Genomic DNA, 23,427 nt, shown 5'->3' on the forward strand with positions numbered 1-23,427 from the left:
GCTGCCATTCTTACATTTTCAAAAGAATTAGTCATAAGTAAACTTTTCATGCCCGCCTGGTTCTGCACCTGAAGATGGATTTGGTAGTGCATCTCACTCCAAGCCTCTTCCCTCTCTGGCACTCTTTTTGAACAGAGATAAAAGCACCTGGGTGCAAACAATACCACAGAGGGGAAAAGGTGTTTCCGTCCTTGGAAAAAATCCTGAAACTTGGGTCAGTCATCAGAGGCCCAGGGAAGCCTCAACACATCTGTTTGATCCTACATAGACACAATTCCATTTTCAGACCTTCCAGCATTTCCTCCTGGGAGCCTTCTGGATGCCAGGGGAGAAGAACCTAGAAACCTGCGTTCAGATCCTAGTCATGGTGAAGAAATTACTTTTATGGGCTAGTCAGGGTAAAGATCCCTTTTTAGGACCCCTCCCTGCTTTCATATTGGTCTGCATTTCGGCCTATTGGGTGGATAGTTAGGGCATACTACACACTAGTCTGCCCTTATCCTGTAGGGACCTATCTATATTTTGCAGCTTTGGAAGCCATTAACCAAGGAGACTGCCTACACAAAGCAGATAGTCAGAGCTAATCATGAGCTCCGAATTGTGACTGGATATCTCCTTCCTGATGGACAGAGGATTGTTTGTACAAGTGTGGTCACCATTGCAAATAATTAGCAGATGAGAAATATTTCCTTGAAAAGAGACCCATATCCCCCTCAAAAGTGCAAGCCATAGAGAAGAATTTGGACTTATATCAATGGAGTGTGCATTACAGTCTCTCCTTAACAGAAACGAAACTTTCAGTAGAAAATTAGTGAACTACAGCAGACACCTGTCAACACAATGGTGCTATCTTGGCATATTTTGCTGCTTTAAATCTCCTTCATACTGAATTATCACACAATTTCTCCTTTCTCCTATTCTAGACCGAAGAAATAGTCTTGGTGGTGATGTTATGTTTGTTGGGAAACATCACTTGCTTTGTGACTTTGTATTAGAACTGTACAAATCCAGTAGCACAGAGGTATGTTACATTTGTTCTAAGATTATTGTATTTATGGGAGGGAGCAGTCTGGTTGCCTGCTTCAGCTGAAAAAACATTTTTTCTGTAGCCAGTGGATATACCTCCTGAATTGTGCCATGGAATCCAGGGAAAACTTACTCTGAATGAAAATGCAGTTCTTCCAGATCAGTGAGTATAGCTTTCGGTCTGAGTTGTTTGCCACTGAAGGATACTTTCTTTAGCTTGTCTAAACTAAAACAAAACTCCCCCACTCCCCAACAAAAACCCAGAAAAATCTGATGTCTGTAAATACTTGGCTTTGGAATTAAGTACTGTTTCCATTAGAGTTCAAAGAAGGTTGCTTGCTATTATCCACATAAAACTTCAGCTAGTGTTTATGGTTTTCCGGTCCCATTGCATTGCTCTGTTTCGGAAGGGTTTGGCTTAAGAGCACTGGAAGGTAGTGGGCTTAACATGCTTGAGAAAGTGTCTTCATTACTTATGAAATCAACAGTGGTCATCCTAGTTTCAGTATTTGCCTTCCGAGAGAGACTGTTCTTATGTATTTGATATTAAGAGAATACTGTGCACCACGTACTATGTGATAAACTTTAACAGGTGAAGAGCTAATGAGGGTGGGGGGAATTCATAAGTGGGCCTACTGTCTTCAATAATCTCATGTCTGGGTCTCTGATCATCTTTCAGCAGATCAGGGGAATCTTGTTCCAGTCTGATGTTGAGGTTTCAGCACTGTGTGCTTTATTGGATCATGGCCATCTATATCATGCCCATAAATATCATTTATATCATTTGTCTTCATACTATTGTTGAATTCATGTTTTCTGAGGGTGGTAATACACACTTGCCTATGCCTTGGTTTACTGAAGTTGCAGTTTTTGGTCAAAAGGAACTAACAAGTAGATGGTGATCACCATGCCCAACCAGAGAGTACATAGCACTTGCTGATGACCTAAAGGTTGATCCAGTAAGCTATGTAGTATTCTTAAATCGGTTACTGGTAGCAGCATGAACCAGGGAGTGGGGCTTTTATTTCTGTTATCTTCAGAGAAGGAGAATACTTCTGATTAATAACAAAGGCAGTTACCTTCTGTTTCAAGTTGTTGACTGCTTGGATTAAAGGGGCACAGTTTAGCTATCTAATCGGGGAGAAGTATGATAGAACTGTGCACCCAGTGAATTATACTTTAATTAGAAAGGAAACTCTTGCATCTTTTGGAAACTGCTGTTAAAAAGATGTAAGAACAGCTAGCCATTGTTTTAATTGTAAAGCAAGACAATTCTTCAAAACTTCAGTTTGTGTGGGTTACAGACTGCTTTGTTCAGACAGGAACATGTGAATTATGGTAACAGTCTCAAATTAAGGAAAATGAAGTTGGTAATTTTTTCCCTTTCATTAGGACAGTAGAGTCTCCTGTTCCATTGTTGCGTGATCTGACACCGAATTCTTCCATCAGGTGAGTTAATGTTGTGTGAATGTACTGGTGGTTGTGAGGTGTTTTGTTTTTCTGCTTATTGAAATGTATCAATCCGGGGTCCAGTGTAATCTGGGGTTCTGTAGCTGTTGAACTTGCTACAGAATCAGCTCCTTGTCATAGATTGCTTCAGAATCTAATCTCTTATGCAAGTGAAAAAAAAATGAAGGTTAACCAAAGCTACACAATATTGTTAACTTTATCTTGTGTTCTGACATGAAGCATGAACTTTGTCGTGGTAGGTTTCTGAACCTGAGTTGTCCTTCAGACAGTATAGACAAGTAAAAATCTAACGTGTCAAGTTAAAATCTTCATTTGCATTTTAAAAATATTGCGGGAAATACTCATGACATACTGCTTATTTGGTGCTCTATCAAACGGAATTTATTTTTGTAAGGGTAAAGATCAATAAAGTCAAATTGACAGTATCCCTTTTTAAAGTTAAACTGCAGTGTAATAGGTTGGAGTCTCCGTTCTTTGGTCTGTCCCTTATCTGTAAGAAACCCTTCCTACAGCTTTCCCCAATAAGGTTGTCCTTAGGGTTAAACTGAGGCGCAGTTCTAAGGGTTTGTTCTCCTCTTTACCTTACCAGGGAATTTTTCTTCCTCCGTTTTAAATTTTACCTTAATAAGGGCTCTTAAGTTTTACCTTAATAAGGTAGCTTTTTAGAAAGCTACCTGCTGCTTGACCCTTTCTTTAGCACCATGTGTATGCAAAGGTCATATGAAGTTAACATTTCTCAGTGAGTCAAACCCAGTGTCAGTCTGATGTGGTCTAAAATGATGTCCTCTGTCTGGGATTGATTTCCTTCCACTCATTCACTTTAGATATTGTTGAGGGCTTAAGCAAACAAAAGGATTACATCTATGGAGTTATGGTATAACAGACTTTCTCCACTTGGGTTTCTTTGTCCACATCTTTATTCTCCCCATGGGGTCTGGTGGCAAAGTTTTATTGCTTTTTTATAAGAAGAGAAGACCCTCCAAGAAGGCAAAATTCATTTCCCTGTCCTGAGGAAAGGGCTCCAGCCATCCTGCCTCCTTGACTACATGATATTCTGCTCCCTTCCCAGCAATCATATCCTAGCAATTCCAAAGTGCTGAGGGGATTTACCACCCACCCTGTCCTGGGTACACTGGTCTCAGGTCCTAAATAGAGGCAGCAGTCTTGGATTACTGCCCTCCCTAGAGCACTTCCTCTCCCTAAACACACACATTCCCAGTCCTATAACTGTATTCTTGGCAGAAAATGCTGGAATAAGGCACTCCCAGACCCACTTGCTGCCCTGACAAGCCTTTGAAGGGCTGTTATACCACAGTACAGGCATCTTCTGAAAACTCCTTTGGTCACAGGATCCTGAAGGCCATTTCCCCTTTAAAAATAAAAATAAATACAATCATGTCTGGAAGCTCATTCTCTTTCCTGTATCTTTTCTGCTGTTCTGACTTAATGCCTTCATTTGATTAAAGGGAGTCTGTCTCCTTTTCTTAGTCTTTTGTGCCTTTTGTGCTGTTGCTTTCTCTGTCCATGTAATAGAGCCATAGACTGACCGATGGATTCTCCTATGAGAATGGGACCACTTTTCATCTGTAAATTGGAGTCTTCACAGAGAATCCACCTTCTAATGCATGGCAGTCCTCCTGTATTCTGTTGAATGTGTTCTGTCATTCCCGCTTTCTCTTTGAGGCTGGTGGCATCTGGTAGTGTTTATGGGCCTACTTTGAATGCATAGGGCTGCATCTATGTGGGCGGGGCCCGACCAGTAATGTTGGCACAGATTGACAAATGTCTTCTCAGAGAAGACCAAGTGACAGAAAAAACAAGTATCCCGCTCATTGTGAAATCTTCACCTGTAGCCACATTTCTTTTGATTTGGCCTATTTTTTGTTGCAGCATGTTTAGGAATAAATGTTGACTTTGCCTTAACCATGATGTTCTTTATTCATCATGAAGTATACTGTTGTCCTCCCAGAACCATACAAATCTTCCAAAGGTAAATCTTTAGTTACAAAAGATTGAATTACTCATGCACTTGGCAGTAAATTGAATTAGAGCCAGTATGTTGTAGGTCATTCTGATTTACTTTAAGTTGGTACATTGCAATAGTGGGTGTCTAATGCTGCGCCTGTAACCTTTCACTTCTGGAGATCTATCAAATACTTGAGACAGTGAAAATCAGTCATGGTCTGTGTACTCCCTAGTCTCTAATGGGGTATAGCATGGCTCAGCTAGATAGGTCTATCTGCTTGCAGGCTGTTCAAGACTGAAATATTCAGGATGCGCCTGTTCAGGATATTATTAAAAGGACAACATGGTCAAATGGGAGTTTGGTTACTTTCTAGTGACAAGTTAAAAGTAGTTTCAGGTACTACACCTGCCTGTGGGCCCCCCTGCCAGATTGTAATAATCACATTTTTTCTGCTGTAAAGCCTTGTTGCGGTGCTCCTATGAGATACCAAAGGCTTTGACCCTGGTTTGTATCAAGACCCATGGCAGCACCCTGCAATTCTTTCCAGCCACTGGAGCATGTAGTCAGACTCCCTCTAGCCTCCAGCTGTTTTTCCTTCTGACATGTTTTCCTTGTTGAAAACAAACATTTGTTATTGTTAGAGTAGCTTTATTGCATGGTTTCCCTCTTAGTTCTCCTTTTTCATTATTCCTCTCAGTGCAGTGGGTACTCTGCATTGTCATAGGGTAGCTAGTGAGATAACAGGTTTCAAATGATGCTCTCAATGTGATTCAACAATGTCTATGCTGGACCCACACATACATTGCCTCTGATGCCTGGGTGAGTCTAAGCTTCTCAGCAGGTATTTTGTGTGTCACCAAGGGCTAGAAGAGATGGGAATCTAGGCTCTGGTCACTTCTCATGCAACAGCTCTTCAGAGTGATTCAGAATGACTTGCATCAGTTGGCACCAGACCTTTCTTGGTTAAGGCCAAGCCAGAGTGCCTTATCCTCAGCTCTAGCACACCTGTGCCCAGCGCACTTTGAGGGAAGGGGTATACCTTTCCACCCCACTCTCCCCAGTTCCAGGGGCTGTTCCACTGGCCCAGGGTAGCCAGAATAGTGTGCTCCTGTCACCTTGAGTACTACGTCTACAGAATGCCACTGAAGCCAACTTACATATCCATGTATTGGAACGACAGGCAGCTCAGTTGGGAAATGGGGCTTCCTTCATCAAATGCAAGGGAAAACGGTACTCTTCCATGGAAGAGAGTCCCACCAACCCTTTCGCTAACTGGCCAGAAGATTCTTCCTCGAGTGCACAGTTGGCCCTTGCCCTCCCCCTCCCCTTTCCAGAGGGAAAATATGCAGATACAAGAACATTAAATACTGATTAATAAAAAGACTTTCCTTTATTTACTCTTTTACTTTTTTTTTCTTGCTTTCCTTGTTTATTATTTGTATTCACATAACACCTAGGAGCCCTAGTAAGGGACTAACACCCCTTTGTTAGGTGCTGTATTAGCACAGAACAAAGACTGTCCCTGATCCACGGAGCTTATAATCTAAGTCTCTTTACCTCTGTCTGCCCACCAAGCAAGCATTACCACCTTCTCCTGTGCATTGCCAACTTCTGCTAGAATGTGAAATACCGTGTGTGGGATCTTCAGTCCCCTTCTTTTCCTCGGGCACCTGCGAATACGATGCTGCGCCACAGGATTGCTTTCACTCTAAAATGAATGATCTTCTTAGATAGAGCCTTCATTTGGGCCTACCATGTTTAAGGGCTTGCCAGATGGCCTTCCCCTATTGCATATGGGAGTAACAACTCCACATCCGTTCCTGGGCTGGCTTCTAGTGCAGGGAGAGATGGACTCTCTCCTCAGGGGGACTGAGTCATCTATCTGCCACCACGACCAGGAAAACCGAGAAGTCTGCTGCTTGCCAGGAGCTAGGATTCACAATGTGACGGAGAGACTGCCGAGACTCATCAAGCCCTCGGATCGCTACCCCTTCCTGCTTCTCCATGTGGGCCCCAATGATACTGCTCAAGATCATTCTTGGCAGGTCACTGCGGACTACGTGACTCTGGGAAGAAGGATAAAGGAGTTTGAGGAGCAAGTGGTGTTCTCGTCCATCCTCCCTGTAGAAGGAAAAGGCCTGGGTAGAGACCGTCGAATCGTGGAAATCAACGAATGGCTACGCAGGTGTGTGTCGGAGAGAAGGCTTTGGATTCTTTGACCATGTAATGGTGTTCCAAGAAGGAGGAGGAGTGCTAGGCAGAGATGAGCTCCACCTAACGAAGAGAGGGAAGAGCATCTTCGGAAGCAGGCTGGCTAACCTAGTGAGGAGGGCTTTAAACTAGGTTCACCGGGGGAAGGAGACCAAAGCCCTGAGGTAAGTGGGGACATGGGATACCAGGAGGAAGCACCAGCAGGAGAACGCGAAAGGGGAGGGCTCCTGCCTAATACTAAGAAAGCAGGACAAACAGCAAGTTATCTCAGATGCCTATACACAAATGCAAGAAGCCTGGGAAACAAGCAGGGAGAACTGGAAGTCCTGACACAGTCAAGGAATTATGATGTGATTGGAAGAACAGAGACTTGGTGGGATAACTCACATGACTGGAGTACTGTCATGGATGGATATAAACTGTTCAGGAAGGACAGGCAGGGCAGAAAAGGTGGGGGAGTTGCATTGTATGTAAGAGAGCAGTATGACTGCTCAGAGCTCCGGTATGAAACTGCAGAAAAACCTGAGTGTCTCTGGATTAAGTTTAGAAGCGTGAGCAACAAGGGTGATGTCGTGGTGGGAGTCTGCTATAGACCACCGGATCAGGGGGATGAGGTGGACAAGGCTTTCTTCCGGCAACTAACGGAAGTTACTAGATTGCAGGCTCTGGTTCTTATGGGAGACTTCAATCACCCTGATATCTGCTGGGAGAGCAATACAGCGGTGCACAGACAATCCAGGAAGTTTTTGGAAAGTGTAGGGGACAATTTCCTGGTGCAAGTGCTGGAGGAACCAACTAGGGGCAGAGCTCTTCTTGACCTGCTGCTCACAAACTGGGAAGAATTAATAGGGGAAGCAAAAGTGGATGGGAACCTGGGAGGCAGTGACCATGAGATGGTCGAGTTCAGGATCCTGACACAGGGAAGAAAGGAGAGCAGCGGAATACGGACCCTGGACTTCAGTAAAGCAGACTTTGACAACCTCAGGGAACTGATGGGCAGGATCCCCTGGGAGAATAACATGAGGGGGAAAGGAGTCCAGGAGAGCTGACTCTATTTTAAAGAATCCTTATTGAGGTTACAGGGACAAATCATCCTGATGTGTAGAAAGAATAGTAAATATGGCAAGCAACCAGCTTGGCTTAACAGTGAAATCCTTGCTGATCTTAAACACAAAAAAGAAGCTTACAAGAAGTGGAAAATTGGACAAATGACCAGGGAAAAGTATAAAAATATTGCTCGGGCATGCAGGAGTGAAATCAGGAAGGCCAAATCACACCTGGAGGTGCAGCTTGCAAGCGATAAGAGTAACAAGAAGGGTTTCTTCAGGTATGTTAGGAACAAGAAGAAAGTCAAGGAAAGTGTGGGCCCTTTACTGAATGAGGGAGGCAACCTAGTGACTGATGTGGAAAAAGCTAATGTACTCAATGCTTTTTTTGCCTCTGTCTTAACGAACAAGGTCAGCTCCCAGACTACTGCACTGGGCAGCACAGCATGGGGAGGAGGTGACCAGCCCTCTGTGGAGAAAGAAGTGGTTCGGGACTATTTAGAAAAGCTGGATGAGCACAAGTCCATGGGGCCGGCTGCGCTGCATCCGAGAGTGCTAAAGGAGTTGGCGGATGTTATTGCAGAGCCATTGGCCATTATCTTTGAAAACCCATGGCGATCGGGGGATGTCCCAGATGACTGGAAAAAGGCTAATGTAGTGCCCATCTTTAAAAAAGGGAAGGAGGAGGATCCTGGGAACTACAGGCCAGTCAGCCTCACCTCAGTCCCTGGAAAAATCCTGGAGCAGGTCCTCAAGAAATCAATTCTGAAGCACTTAAAGGAGAGGAAAGTGATCAGGAACAGTCAGCATGGATTCACCAAGGGCAAGTCATGCCTGACTAATCTAATTGCCTTCTATGACGAGATAACTGGCTCTGTGGATGAGGGGACAGCGGTGGACGTGTTGTTCCTTTAGCAAAGCTTTTGACACTGTCTCCCACAGTATTCTTCCAGCAAGTTAAAGTAGAATGGGCTGGATGAATGAACGATAAGATGGATAGAAAGCTGGCTAGATTGTCGGGCTCAACGGGTAGTGATCAATGGTTCCATGTCTAGTTGGCAGCCAGTATCCAGTGGAGTGCCCCAAGGGTCGGTCCTGGGGCCGGTTTTGTTCAATATCTTCATTAATGATCTGGAGGATGTCGTGGATTGCACCCTCAACAAGTTTGCAGATGACCCTAAACTGGGAGGAGAGGTAGATACGCTGGAGGATAAGGATAGGATACAGAGGGCCCTAGACAAATTAGAGGATTGGGCCAAAAGAAATCTGATGAGGTTCAACAAGGACAAGCGCAGAGTCCTGCACTTAGGACGGAAGAATCCCATGCACCGCTACATTCTAGGGACCGAATGGCTAGGCAGTTCTGCAGAAAGGGACCTAGGGGTTACAGTGGACGAGAAGCTGGATATTAGTCAACAGTGTGCCCTTGTTGCCAAGAAGGCCAGTGGCATTTTGGGATATGTAAGTGGGGGCATTGCCAGCAGATTGAGGGACGTGATCGTTCCCCTCTATTCGACATTGGTGAGGCCTCATCTGGAGTACTGTGTCCAGTTTTGGTCCCCACGCTACAAGAAGGATGTGGAAAAGTTGGAAAACGTCCAGCAGAGGGCAACAAAAATGATTAGGGGACTGGAACACATGACTTATGAGGAGAGGCTGAGGGAACTGGGATTGTTTAGTCTGCGGAAAAGAAGAATGACGGGGATTTGATAGCTGCTTTCAAGTACCTGAAAGGGGGTTCCAAAGAGGATGGATCTAGACTGTTCTCTGTGGTAGCAGATGACAGAACGAGGAGTAATGGTCTCAAGTTGCAGTGGAGGAGGTTTAGGTTGGATATTAGGAAAAACTTTTTCACTAGGAGGGTGGTGAAACACTGGAATGCGTTACCTAGGAAGGTGGTGGGATCTCCTTCCTTAGATATTTTTAAGGTCAGGCTTGACAAAGCCTTGGCTGGGATGATTTAGTTGTGGATTGGTCCTGCTTTGAGAAGGGGGTTGGACTAGATGACCTCCTGAAGTCCCTTCCAACCCTGATATTCTATGGTTCTGTGATCCCTCTGGAGTATATTGGGGGCTGTCTGAGCCAGTATATCCCGTATGCCCTTGCCTGCACTTTTTGCCGGAAGTTTTGGGATAGATGGATAAACAGCAAACTAATAACTTGGCTATTAGAAAAAAATAATTCAGCTAAGTGTTCTGTAAATAATGCAACAAACTACTATTTCATTAGGATAGTTTGATCTTACTTATCAGGCCAAATGTATATCCAGCATAACTATCTCAAATATTTTTTTCTCTTAGTATCAATTTCAAAGATCCACAATTTCAAGAAGACTTTGTATTCAAAGCTGTAGTGTTACCTGGAGCAAAGTAAGTAATCGTCATCTTTTTCCTTCATTTTTATAATGATGTGTAGAGAAGTAAACTATTGTTCTCTAATTTTAATATTCAGAAAACCTGCACCAGTTCTGAAGCCGGGTGACTGGGAAAAAACCAACAATAATGGCAGGCCTTGGAGGCCCCAGCTTGGTTTTAATCGAGACAGAAGGCCAGTTCATTTGGACCAGTCGGCATTCAGAACGTTAGGGTGAGTAGCTGTGAGAGTGAAAGTAGCAGTTAAAGTAGCAGTCCTTAACTGCTTTGCTGAGATGCCTTTTATCTTCCCTTTTTAATAATAAAGGAATATACAATGATCTATGGTTAAAGTTGGTATTTATATGTAGGACACTTAAACAATTATATGTTGAAAATCGGTACTGATGAGTTACATTTTCAAAATGTTCTCAAATACTTGAATTTTATAGTAAGCTTACATTCTTCTGTTTGATATTTTTCTGTAAAGTATTTCTAATTGGCTTTCCTGCTGTGTTTCTTCAGTACCCCTTTGAAGTACTGGAGATTACAAGGAGAATATTACACGGAAGTAATAGTTAAGATTGTGTAACTAGAACTGGGATGTCTTCCATGTTTTTGTTTTCTTAAATTACATTTGTTCAAAGTTCATGTGGTCTGCCATAATCCATTTGATTTTTGGTAGTACTTTGAACAAAGATGGAAGTCAGTTCACCAAGTTTAACTGGTAATGCAGCTCCAAAATTCCAAATGATTTTTCTGAGATTTAGGACTCCCGTATAGTAATGCTGCAAGCAAAGGGAATGATCTGAAATTATACGTCGGAAACTAATGGTTAGGTTTGTATTTTTCTAAGCTGAGGTGCACAGGCAGGCATGCGTAATTTTGAATCTGCTCGTTGGGGAGAATAAGTCGATCTAACAAGCCACTGTGGAGTATTATCAGTTTAGAAGTACAGAAAATGTTTTAAAGGTGATTAACATTACCAAACAGCCAGCTCAGACTGTCCCAATCATTTGGACAGCTGGCTTCAACCTCTTTCTCAAGGAGGAAGACAAAGGCACTAGAGATAGATAAGAGGCTCGGGGAAGGGAGAGAGACTGCGCTTGTAGAAAGCTAGGAAAGTGAGAGCCTCTGTCCATTGAACTATGGCCTGGAAGAAAGATGAGGAATGACAAGTTGCAAGCCACACTCTTCCTTCCATTCACACCCTGGTAAATAGAATTGTTTCACTGCAAGTGCACATGAATCAACTTCTCTCTTGCCATGCTTTGCCGTCACAAAATGGTCGCTATGTTGAGAACATGTCTTATTAAAACGTTAATTAAAAATACAAGAAAATTCCAGAACAAACCAACTTCAGAACCTTCATGTGAAGTTACTTCTACACAAAACAATGAAACCGCTCTTAAATGTATCCGCATTTTCATTTTTCTACAGAATATGTATGATAGTTACCTAAACTTTACACTGTGCGCACACACACAGGTCCTGTCCCCCCCCACCCCCCAAAAAAAAACAAAAAAAAAAACCAAACCCACCCTACTTTTCTTTGGTAAGCTGTGGTATAAGAGAATTTTCACTTTAACCAACCAGCTCATAAAATGTGAGCTTCGTTCATGATGTGCATGGGACCCTTACAGGTGGTGAATTGCTGCACTGTTCATGAGCATCTCCATCACTACACTGGAGAAGCTGTGGTATTTCATTGGCTTGGTAGCAGCTGTTCTAGTAAGATGACATTGAGAAAATAACTTTCCATTTCTTTTACGTTACAGCCATGCAATGTCAAGGGAAAGAGGACAGTCAGGAAGTGGAGTCTACAGTAATGCAGCACCACTTGGGGCTTATCAGGGAAACCCCTACAGACCGCTTCTAGGTGGCCAACCACAGATTCCTAAATTGTTGTCAAGTAAGTTTTTTTGTTTTTGTTTTTCCCCTGCATTATCAAATTTAATGAATTTTAAAATTGAACTGTCTGACTTTTATTTTGCTACAACTACATAGTATTCTTCACAATAAAGTTAAAGGGATATTTGGTTTAAGAGCATGTTCGTGGGTTCTTTTTCTTGATAGGTTGCTGACTATAGGAAAGGCACTTCGAATGGTTAGGAGTTACAAGACTTGAGTAAAATGAATTATGTTTCTGCTTCTTCATGGGTTCTGATATAGATTCCCCACTGTCCTGCTTTGGAGAAGGGAACCATTATATAAAACAAGAAGTGACTACTGCTGTAACTGCATTACAGCATGGACCAGTGCCCAGTCTGTGACTAGGGTGACGACGGATGCTTTTTTGCAGTTCCTTGTCATTCTCTCCCCGCCCCTCTTCCCTCCCCAACCCCCAGTGTTACAGGTGCTGACGTTAGATGTTAGCTCGGTTGTATTCTTACATTAGGAGCCAGCCTGTTAAATCACTGCTGAGGAAAGCATTTTTAAAAATTCACGTCATGGTGTTTCTATTATGTTGGCAGAAAACAACAAAATAGCAAACTAGTTGCCTGCCAATATAAAACAGAAAAGTGATCAATTTAATTTAAAAGAAGTCTTTTCTCAATCTATGAATGAACATGCTTTGTCGGAATATAGAAGTGCAACTACTAAAATCTAGCAGCAGCATTACCTAAAATTGAGTCTCCAAGAGATTCAGCTGGGAGGGACTGGAGGCAGCAGCACAGATGCCTGTGTCACTGTGGGGGTCCGCTGGCCAGCCTCTGCAATATTAATACGGTACTCTAGTATTGAAATAAGTGCATTTGTGCATGTAGAGTTACCATAGATTCCAAGGCCAAAAGGGACCACTGTGATCATGTAGTCGGACTTCCTACATAACACAGGACACAGAACTTCCCCAAAACAATTTCTCTTTGAACTAGAGCATATATTTTAGAAGAATGTTCAAAATTGATTTTATTGCCAGTGATAGAGAATCCACCACAACGCTTTGTAAATTGTTCCAATGGTTATTTACATTAACTGGTAAAAAATTCATGCCTTATTTCCAGTCTGAATTTGTCTAGCTTCAATTTCCAACCATTGTATCTCATTGTACCTTTGTCTGATAGATTGAAGAGACCATTATCAAATATTTGTTCCCCATGTAGGCACTTACAGACTCTGATTCAGTCACTCCTTAACCCTTTCTTTGTTGAACTCAAAGCACTCAATTTAGCTTATCACTGTAAAGCATGGCTTCAATCCAAAAAACCATAAGACATGTCTCAAGGCAACTACCATCATATACAGCCTTTACAAAATTAGTTGCTTGCTTTTTTTGCCAAGAGCTAGAATATTGAACAGACTTCACTTTTTTAATCTACTTAAATTGTTACCTTTGTATTGTGTGTTAGTGCTTTGAGAACTTTTTTCTGTAGGAGGCAGAAAGAAAGGGTTTAAACTGTTGTATTGTGGGAATTTGAAACTTTATTCCTTTGTTCAAAGATTTGTCAGTTATTTAAGTCCCTCATTATTCAAGGGGTTCTGAATTTTGAGCCCATTTCACTTTTAAAATAAGTGTGAAAGAAATGGCTTGAACTGCTTGTGTTGATGTAAACTAAGTTGAGATGTTGCAAATCTCAATATTTAAACTGTTCTGTCCTGCACAGGAAACTTGACCATTTCCTTGTACTCAAAGGGGAAGTAAAAAACCTGTTTTTCCTTTGTGCCTCTCTTTAGCACTACATGAACATCAGCACTTTTTGAGGTAGCCGTTTGAATGTCAACACTGACATTTTGCATCAAAGATGTTTAACATAAGAGTTACACTGACGTTGATTGAACTGTCTAGATTGGAAAACTCTACTCAAAGTAGCACTAAATAGAGTGGAACCCTGTTTATCCGATCTAATTGGGACCGGGGCCAGACTGGATAATAAAAAATTCAGCTAATCAGGAGAATGGGCAAAGAGTTTTCTCTCCATTATTTTAAGATGCGGAGTTGCTTTTAAAGTAGCTGACCCATCTTGGAAAAGCATTAAAACATACCTCCTTTCTCATCTACTTACCTACTAAACACAATATACGAACCCTTAGTTCTTGCAAATAAAGTTTTGTTCATTTATTAACAAGAAAACCAATATGAATTTTTAACAAGTTGTACAGGTACTGATAATTTTTACACTCTAACCCTGAACATTATAGGGACTGTCTACAACAGTGTTTCTTAATCTTTTAATTGCAATTTCCTGGGGCCCCACACCACAGTGGCCCCTGCAAAGCTAAGTTATCTGCTTCAGCCATGGGTGGTGGGGGCCGGGACTAAAGCGTCAATTTTCCGTATTCCTGTGTGTGCACACTGGGGGTTCAGTTAATATGGAGAGACGGAAAATGGAGGCTCAGGTAAATGGGGTTCTGCTGTAGTCAAAATCATATTAAAGGGAATATGGATACTTACAATCCTAGAAAATATTGAAAAACTTCTAAAAGGTAATCTTTAAAAGTCCTCTGTACTTTAATCATTGGGTATTCACTGTATGATTGGAAAAATGCCTGAGCTACGTGGCATAATAGATAAATTTCACTGACTGTCACCTTACACCTGGTTAATATTAATAGTCATGATTTGAAATGAGTTTAGTCTCCTCCTACAAACTCTTCATTAACCTGACATGCCAATATGTTTGGTGTGCCCACAATTGCTCAATATTCATCTGTTTTAAAGGCCTAAGTCACTTAGGGGTTTCACTTCCAGATGATTGTTCTTGTGTGGTTGCTCTCTTTGTTGCACAGCTTTGATGCTATTCTGTATGGTGATAGTGTAGTAAAATGTTCTAAGATCTTTTCTGTAAAACTGCATTTGTACTTCATCAAGCAGGATTGCTTTTTTGACCGTGAGCACACATCCCAATGTTAGAAACAGGAGTGGGGGGAAAAACTTGGTGGGTTCTGAGAACATGTAGTGTGTTTAGACTTGACTGGATAACCTCTCATGAACAACCATGAAAGTACAGGCTTTGCCAGAATCCTGATCTCTGAAGCACCAGCAGAAAACATGTCAGATGAGGATTTTGTATCCTGAACAACAGAGCAGAACAGCAAGAGAAGAGACTGAGCACGGGGAGTAAGACTTTTTCCTGTGTTCAGGCCCAGTTACCATGCTTCAGATGGCAAGAGGCTCTTTAAAGTAGGCTTTTTTTACCCTAAAATGATTAATCATTCATACATTGAAATTCTTAAGCTTTCCACCTTCCTTTCTCCCATGATCAGACACTGCTACATGCTCAATCTGTATACAGTGAGGAATGATGGTGGCAGATATATGGAGAGAACTGAGCCACAGAGAGGCAGGAGGAAAATTAGGTGAACTGCCTGAAAAGGTACTAAAATGATGACTTTCATTTCTCTATTGAATTCTGGGGAAAACCGATTTTGGAAAAAAGATGAGTGACCAAGCTAGTTTTGAAGAGTTGGGACAAGCAGACTAGAGAGAGCAAAAAGCTAATGGGAAAATGTTATAAATTTGCGGTACTTTTAGCCAGCTTGCACGTATGCATGAGAGAAAGAGAAAATTAATTACAGAATGGGAGTGTCAAATTTCATTATATTTCAGTAATAACAAGCCACAGGCAGTGGAAGTGAACAGTAGAGATAAAATAATGGTAGCCATTTTAAATTAAACTTATTGTCCAGTCCCAAAGTAAATTAGGTTTACTTAAGGAGTGCAGGATCAAAACTTTAAATTTATGAGGTATCAGATTGCACATGCAGCTTTCCCAGCTGCTCTAACCAATGTGGAGTGGCTGTGGCTACTAAGAATAAGAACAGCCATACTGGGTCAGACCAAAGGTCCATCTAGCCCAGAGTCTTGTCTTCCAACAGTGGCCAATGCCAGGTGCTTCAGAGGGAATGAACAGAACAGGTAATCATCAAACGATTCATCCCCTGTTGTCCATTCCCAGCCTCTGGCAAATAGAGACTAGGGACACCAGCCCTAACTACTAACTTTGATTTTTTTAAAAAGTGTTTATAGTAATCAAAAATAGAAGAGAACATGTAATGGTGTGGAGAGAAGAGTGTGATAATCAGAATGGAAGGCATAACTGTCTTTTGCCTTGGTCTTAGGAAATACTTAGACTTCAAATCTTTGTGTTCATCTGAAGGGAGAAAAGGAAACAAATGTTGGGATTGAATAACCCATTTGGAGTACCATGAGTGTCTGGTACTGATTTCTGCATTTTTAAAGATAATGTCTTGGCACTTTGAAGGAGAACTTTCAAAGCAATCCTCTGAGCCTTAGACACATGGAGCTGACCTTTTCATTTAGGTACTTATGTGGCTTGCATCACCATAGCATCTGAGTGCATCTCATTGTATAGAAGACACTCCAGATACAAATATGTCCCAATGCCATCATTCCTTCAAATTGAGTAGGCTTGAATCCACTGACCAGCGTGGAATTCCAGTCCATCAGTTTGCCTCAGGCGCGATCTTGGGGTTTCTCCTACGTTTTTCCAAAGGAGCCCCATTCTACCAATTGGAAGATTCAGTAAAAGAGCAGATTGTTCCTTGAATGGGTCCTTGGATTTGATTGGTTCTCATATCCAACACTTGCCAAGACAGGAGCATTTCATTTCGTATTCTCATTTGAGCATCTATCTCCAGGGATAATAGTTCAGCTTTTTTTTGGTGCTGTTGAAGTCTCCCCTTCTTTTGGTGGGGTCCTGCAAATCTAAAATCCAGTCTGTTCCTAATGTTAGATTTTCCATTTCTGTCATTATTATTTCTCTAGTGCTGTTTTCCCTACTCTTTTGTTACATGAGGATTGGTTCTTATGCCCCTGGACTTTCCCACCCATGTAGGGAAAAGGGATGTCAAGTTAACAATCTTATGGGCAGTTCAGCTTTCCTTTAGCATGTGGCATGAGTTGCCATCTTCAGTCATCTTAAAGGCATCTTTCAAAAAGCAAGAGGGTAAAAATGTTGCCGTTGTGTTCGCCATTTCCTAAGCATCCTACACAGACTTGAGAGATGGCCTGCTCTTGATACTATCTCCATTTAAGAAGATAAAATCTGAATTGGAGGAAGAGGAGGGACAGAAGATTGAGAAGCTTCCTTACTCTTCACCAGTTTCTGTGTTGCCTATTCCCTTCTCTTCTGTTGATGATACTGAGGCCTTCCAGGAGGAAGCTTTAGCTCAGGCCATGAAAATCTAGTTTGGCCTTTCTGCTGCACTCAAGTTATTTACTAACTACCCTAAATTTTGTGGCAGTTCACTTGAGGCTTAGTATCCATCTCTTCCAATACTTCAGTGATTGGTTAGTGAGGGAGCAGATGCTGTAGAGTATACAATCTGGTTTGCCAAAGACTTACAGGGAGTAAGGATAAACCAAGAGAAATCCGTTTTCAGTTCTGCTCAAAAAGATGACCCCTAGTTGGAGTATGGTAGTGTCAACATTAGCAAAAGTTGACCTTCCTCAAGAAGGATCTCAGGAAATGCTTGGTGGTGTCCAGTCAATACCTAGTTTGTGTTCCTGAGGCTGCTGGAATTAATGGCATCATGTATCTTAACTCAGCTCCCATTTGCCAGGTAGAGAATGAAGACCTCTGCAATCCAGTGATGGTACCTCAAGATACCATACAGACTAACCTGATTTCAGAAGAAATCTCTCTTCAGATCACTTTTTTCCTATGGTCCTACTGATGGAGGATGCCTCTAAGAGTGCAGCCCACATCTGTGCCTGCTGACAACCCACAGTTGATGGTTTTCTGTGGAGCTCTGGTCACACACACATATTCAAGCTGAGAGCAATTTAGCTCGCATTTGAGTCTTCCTTCAGTAGACAGTAGCTATCTTACTGAACTGGAGCAAAAATTCTATATGTGTTTCCTCCAATACAAATGGTTCCCAAGGCAATAAAGAAAGGATTGAGCTATAATCCTACTGATAGCCCTAATTCTGGCTAAACAGGGTTTTTGGGTACTATGGGCTTCTGGATCTAGCTGTGGCAGCTTTCTTGTACCTTCTCTTTCAACTCAAGGACACATGCCTCACCGAAATCCAAAGGCTCTACCAGTGGAGCCTCAAATAAGCCTGAGGACAAACTCGTCTTCTGTCAGGAGTTCTTGGAGATGATGTTGGAAAGTCAGAAGTCTTCAGCTAGGAAGTCCTACACTGCCAAATGGAAAAGATTTTCTAAATGAGACACACGTAAATTATATCAAAATCCGATCTGAGCAGCTTCTTTCTGTATAACTATAAAACAACCACAGATGAGATCAGAAGATAGGCCTTGATGGGTGGGAATAGTTGTATGTCAAGATAGTAATCTGACTAAAGAGCTCCTGGAAAACTCTCACAATTTTTGTGTTTAAAATGTATTGGAAAAAGTAGAGAGAATGCAGTTAAAACTGTGGATTGAAGAAGCAGAATTTTATTTTAGGAGATTTGTATTTTATATATGATGAGGTAAAATGGGACTCTAGAAGGGCAATGTGGTCAATCAAACCACCACCTCTTTTTCAAGAGCCTGCTGTGGGTGTTTCTTACCGTTGTTCTCTGATTTGACTTTGATGTACCAATTTTCAGTTGATGAATAATTGTCTGTGTGCTGATAACTTGGGGGAGTCAAGTGCAGTCTGGTGGTACTGTGCAAATGGCATATTTGGTTTCTACAATCCAGAGTATGTGATTTATGACTTTCATCTCAGTCAGTAAACTTGTCAATTAGCTGCATTTGAAAAGTGATTTTGATTAATGCAATCAGTAAACATGAAATCTTGTCTTTGATTGCTACACTGATTAGATAAATTGTTACTTGAGGAGTTGCTGGGGAAGGCAGTTTATATGGCCTTATAGCTCTAGGAAATGCCTAATTTGTAAAGACCAAAGAAAATATTAACTGTCATTTTTTCCTCTCCTGCTTGTACCTTTTTGAAGTGCAATTCACTTTCAGGCTTTTTTTCCTTCTTAAAGTGATCTTCTGTCAGAACCATGCAAACGAATGGTAATAAGTTTGTTTTAAACTCTACTTCATTATTAAGATATTCCTGCTTCTGAATACTTAATCTGTGTGTTCCTCGGTGCTATACAAGGAGATTTGATCAGAGTTACTTCCTGAAGGGGGCTATGTCCTAACTTTTCAGTTGGAGGGGAAGGTTAAAGAGCTTGAAACACACATACACCAGGCGCTCGTGATTTGGGGGTCAAAATGAAAGATACATCCTACACCTCGTGGGGACTAACCTCCTCTCACTGGAGGGCTTTCCTTGGACTTTATTGAGGAGCAGAAGACATGGGGTTTTTATAAGTGAGTGTTGGATTAAATGTGTAGCCCTGAACTGCCAGGAACAAGGACAGCTTCTTTCATCTGCTTGGCCTCCTGGCTGCTTGGAGTGCTCCCCTACTTTCTGGCTGCAAAGAAAAGAGGGAGCACCGCATCTCCATGCTGCTGGAAGTGTGAAGTTTCCCTCCCTTCGCCTTCCCCTCTACCCCACTCCATCTTCTGTGTACTAGACAGGAAAGGGCAGTTTGACTCGCCTCCTCCTTTTTCCCCACCCCCAGGTCTCCCATACTGCTGCGGCTGTCCATCAGCAGTGACACAAGAATCTGGTCAGCCTGTCTGTCAGTTCTTTTACAGGACCCATTACAGCTGTATCTGAGTGGCTTCCAATATTATAAAGCATACACATAAAAAAAAAACCCTCTTCCCTATAGTCAGCAGGGATTGGACTTAATTTTTGTTCACTACATGGTTCTTTTTGCGGGGTGTCTGTGGGACAGCTACATCAAAGGGAGTTTTGCACTTCACTCTGGAAGTGCTAAAGTTCATGATCATCCCAACCTCCTCCAGCAGTGAGTTCCAGGTTTGTGGGTCAGTTGCTGAAAGCTCTGTCTCCTGAACACAAATCTGACTTGTGAAACTCTTAGTTCTGTTTCAGTGGCATGTATCTGTTAGCACACTGTGAGGTGGTCTCTGAAGTAACTTGGGGGAGGATTTCATGGGGAGCCCTTAAATCAAGACCCAAAACCATGAATTTGACCAGGCATTCAAGAGGAAGCCAGAGAAAGAGACCAGAGTGTTGGGGTGATGTTTCTGAGCATGTGGAACAGCTGTCAGTTTAGGAACCCGATGACCGTATTGCTTAGGTACTGAGAATTAAGGAATCTAGCCTAGAGGTTTTATATGGCTGGATCACCATGGTAGAGTCCAAGCCCAGGAATGGGGACAGTTTTTTTGACCTCTATAAATATAAAAGTGGGGCCATTTACCAGGACTGTGTATGAGACACCAGGTGGACAGCCTAATTAAAAGAATTATGGGCATACCTTTTGGGTTAAATGTTTAATCCTGAAATGCAGATCTTTCATTTTGCGTCTCTTTTCAAATGGAGTTTGTTTAAAATGAGCGGTTTGAAACTATGGGTCATGGAAGATTGAAAAATGGCCAGTATAGTCAGTACTATTCCCTGTCTACAGTACATAGTCAAGTGCTTTGGTACTGTCCTAATCTGAATGATGAATCTACTTCTCGTAAAGTATCCTATCCTCTCTAATAGACCTCACTGTTTAAATCTTCTGATTCGTCTAATTTTTCCTTATCCTAATTTGATCCCATAAATTCCCCAGCCACTCTCTGGCAACCCTAAAACATTATTTTTATATATAATGCATTATCTTCAAATTAGCAATTAGTTACAAGTGAAATGAGTTTGGGGAATCCCAGTCTAGTCTCTAACGGATATATTGTCCACACTATAAGTAACTTTGTAATCTGGCCGATGTGAGCATGACCCATTCTGATCAAAGGAGGCCCAAGGCAGGAAGAGCAGAAATGTTGGAGATCAGAATTTATTTCCACCAGCAAAGCTGTTATCTTCAGTAGGACCTGCCTGCACTATACAGAGTTCTCTCAAGTGCTACCATAAAAGGTTTCTGTTCAGATCAGACCATTAAAATGCACAAGCAATCCAGTCTGAGTTCCTAGAAGAGAGGCTCAGATTTCCTTCTCTCCATGCTTTTCTTAAAAGCTCAATTGAAAAAGTAAATGTAGAGTTCTATCAAATTATTGCTAAGCTTTGGTGTCCTTGAATATTGACAATTTAACAGGCTATTACTATCCTATCACAGTATATCCATTAGACAACTTCTGGAACCAGCTGTTATAATTAGGTCACACTTAAACACCATTGAAGATAATCAAAGATGTCACTGAAACTGAAGCTTTTGACTGAGACACAATTTAAGTGTTTTGAACTGACCAGGGAGCTATTGATTAAATGTTTCTTTCATCCTGTTTACTGGTCAATTTATTTAGAAGAACAGCAGCCATTTAATTGCATGTCTTATTAAAGCAAAGTTGTTGCTGGTACATCTTTATACAGAGCTAGCGCTTGACTACAAGAAAACAATTGAAAAGTGGGTGGTCCCTTTCATTACCGTTTCTTACTGCTACAATGCCATGTGTCCTGAGCCAGATTTTGCCAATTTTTTCCCGTCTGTATAATAACTGTTCAAAAGGACCCAGAGTAAATCATTATATTCTGGTGGCCAGCAAAGTTGAAAATATAGTATTCTTAAATCATGTCTACACCCTATCAGCTTTCCGATTGTATGGTGAATAATTCAGCCTAATAAAGAGGACAGAATTATTGGTTGATGCTTATAAAAATATGGCAATTCATTATCAATGTGTTTCTCTCCCCCCCCCCCCAATTACAAAGTTCACACATACTGGCTTATTGGTGGATGTATTTGGTGGTAATGCTAAACGTTGTCTGAAAGAGGCTTTTCAAAAGTTGTGGTAGGAGTCGTAATTTCTTTCGTTGTAAAAATTCCACAAAATGTATTCCTTCAGAGGTTTAAAACATTAACCAGTGTATTGGTCCCAGTAATTGTAATTTTTTTCCTCTTGATTACCTGAAATTTAGCTTTCCATTGTGTATATCAATAAGATACGAATGGAGACATTTTGCTCTTTCACCGGTTTCAAGTCACAGTTATTCCACTGAAGTCAGTGGAATTATTTTACAATTACACCAGTGTAGAGTAAAAATTTGGCTCAAAAGTATTTGGCAGCAAGTCCAATTTGGGGGGTTTGTTAGTACTCTGAAACTTTTAAAATTTGTTTTTAACACCTACTTGACAATAAGTGATGTATGGGACTGGTTTTTGCATATTTGACTTTTTTGTTTCATTATACAGATCTACGGCCCCAAGAATCATGGCGTGGTCCCACACCTCTGTTTCAACAGCCGCCACAGAGATATGAAAGGTAAATTTTGTAAAAAGCTTTTAAATATTTAGCTCCCTCATAGTCTACAAAATGTTATTTGTTAGTCTTAAAAACTAGGCTTTTAATTTTCTATTTAAATTTATTAACTCTTAAAAACAAATTGTTACAAGATCTTAAATCCATGATGTATTTTTATTCTGGGGTGTGAAATTCAGTATTTCTCTTTTTAAAAGATTGAGTTTCTGGCTAAGAAAGAAAGAGAAAACCACGTTCTATTAAAAACCAGAAACTTCAAAATTAACTTTACTGTTGATGCTTTGGTTACCATTCTTGGATCTTTGGCCTTTATCTTATTGAAGCTTTTGAGATACCATGAAATTCAACACAGAGAGCTTAAAACTGCATTAGATTTTTGTACAGGCTAAACAAATTTCTTTTTAGGAGGGTTGTGGAGCTTAATGAGGCATAACTAATTGTGTTCCACTTTTATCATTTCTGTGCTGGAACCACAGCATTAGTACAGACTAGCCATTGATTCTTGCTACAAACCTCTTGAAGTCCTAATCAGCTTCTTTGGTACAACTTTTTCAGGCCTGACAAGCCTATTGTAGGGTAGTGTCACTGTAGGTCAGTAGTTATTAGTTGCCACTGAAAACAGTTTCTTTAACTACTTAAGACTGAACTGAATTAAATGCAGAAGGGACTCAGAGGAGGATTATAGAATCTGCAGTCCAATAAGTACCATGGAATAGAAAGAATGTGACATGGTTTGATAATAAGGGATGTTTTACATGTGTTCCTTCATTGATAAGTTGTATGCCCTTAAGTCGGAAGGACTTTACAAACTCCAGGATATCTGAATGCTATGAATAATTATATTAATATATATATAGTGCAATTTTAGAATACAGATTTAAAATGGACACTAACTTTTACATATGCTACGTTTACTTACAGCTGTTAATGCTGAAAAGAATCAGACTGGGGAAAAGTTGTTTGGCTGTTAACAAATACGCATACTTTCCATGGCAACATTTTTATCTCTCTCAAAATCAGTTCAGTTTCACTTTAATTTGCCATCTTTAATGTGGAATCTTGCCTTATAAACTTTATTTTCAGGGTTATATTCAACAATGTAATAAACTGAAATACCTGATCTTAACTAAAAGTAGCTTCACAAGTAGCTAT

General features: G+C 41.2%; 1 protein-coding gene across 1 annotated transcript in view; it reads left to right on the plus strand.

The window, feature by feature from the left end:
* Positions 1 to 23,427, plus strand: part of XRN2 (5'-3' exoribonuclease 2) — an 85,847-nt gene that overhangs the window by 52,191 nt on the left and 10,229 nt on the right. The window contains exons 22-28 of the mRNA XM_077814162.1: positions 924 to 1,021; positions 1,110 to 1,189; positions 2,419 to 2,475; positions 10,020 to 10,088; positions 10,171 to 10,305; positions 11,849 to 11,982; positions 22,209 to 22,278. Of these exons, the coding sequence (XP_077670288.1) occupies positions 924 to 1,021; positions 1,110 to 1,189; positions 2,419 to 2,475; positions 10,020 to 10,088; positions 10,171 to 10,305; positions 11,849 to 11,982; positions 22,209 to 22,278 (643 nt within the window). The remainder of the gene's footprint in view (positions 1 to 923; positions 1,022 to 1,109; positions 1,190 to 2,418; positions 2,476 to 10,019; positions 10,089 to 10,170; positions 10,306 to 11,848; positions 11,983 to 22,208; positions 22,279 to 23,427) is intronic.

The sequence above is a fragment of the Eretmochelys imbricata genome, chromosome 3 (assembly GCF_965152235.1).
Source record: "Eretmochelys imbricata isolate rEreImb1 chromosome 3, rEreImb1.hap1, whole genome shotgun sequence".
NCBI classification, from domain to species: domain Eukaryota; kingdom Metazoa; phylum Chordata; order Testudines; family Cheloniidae; genus Eretmochelys; species Eretmochelys imbricata.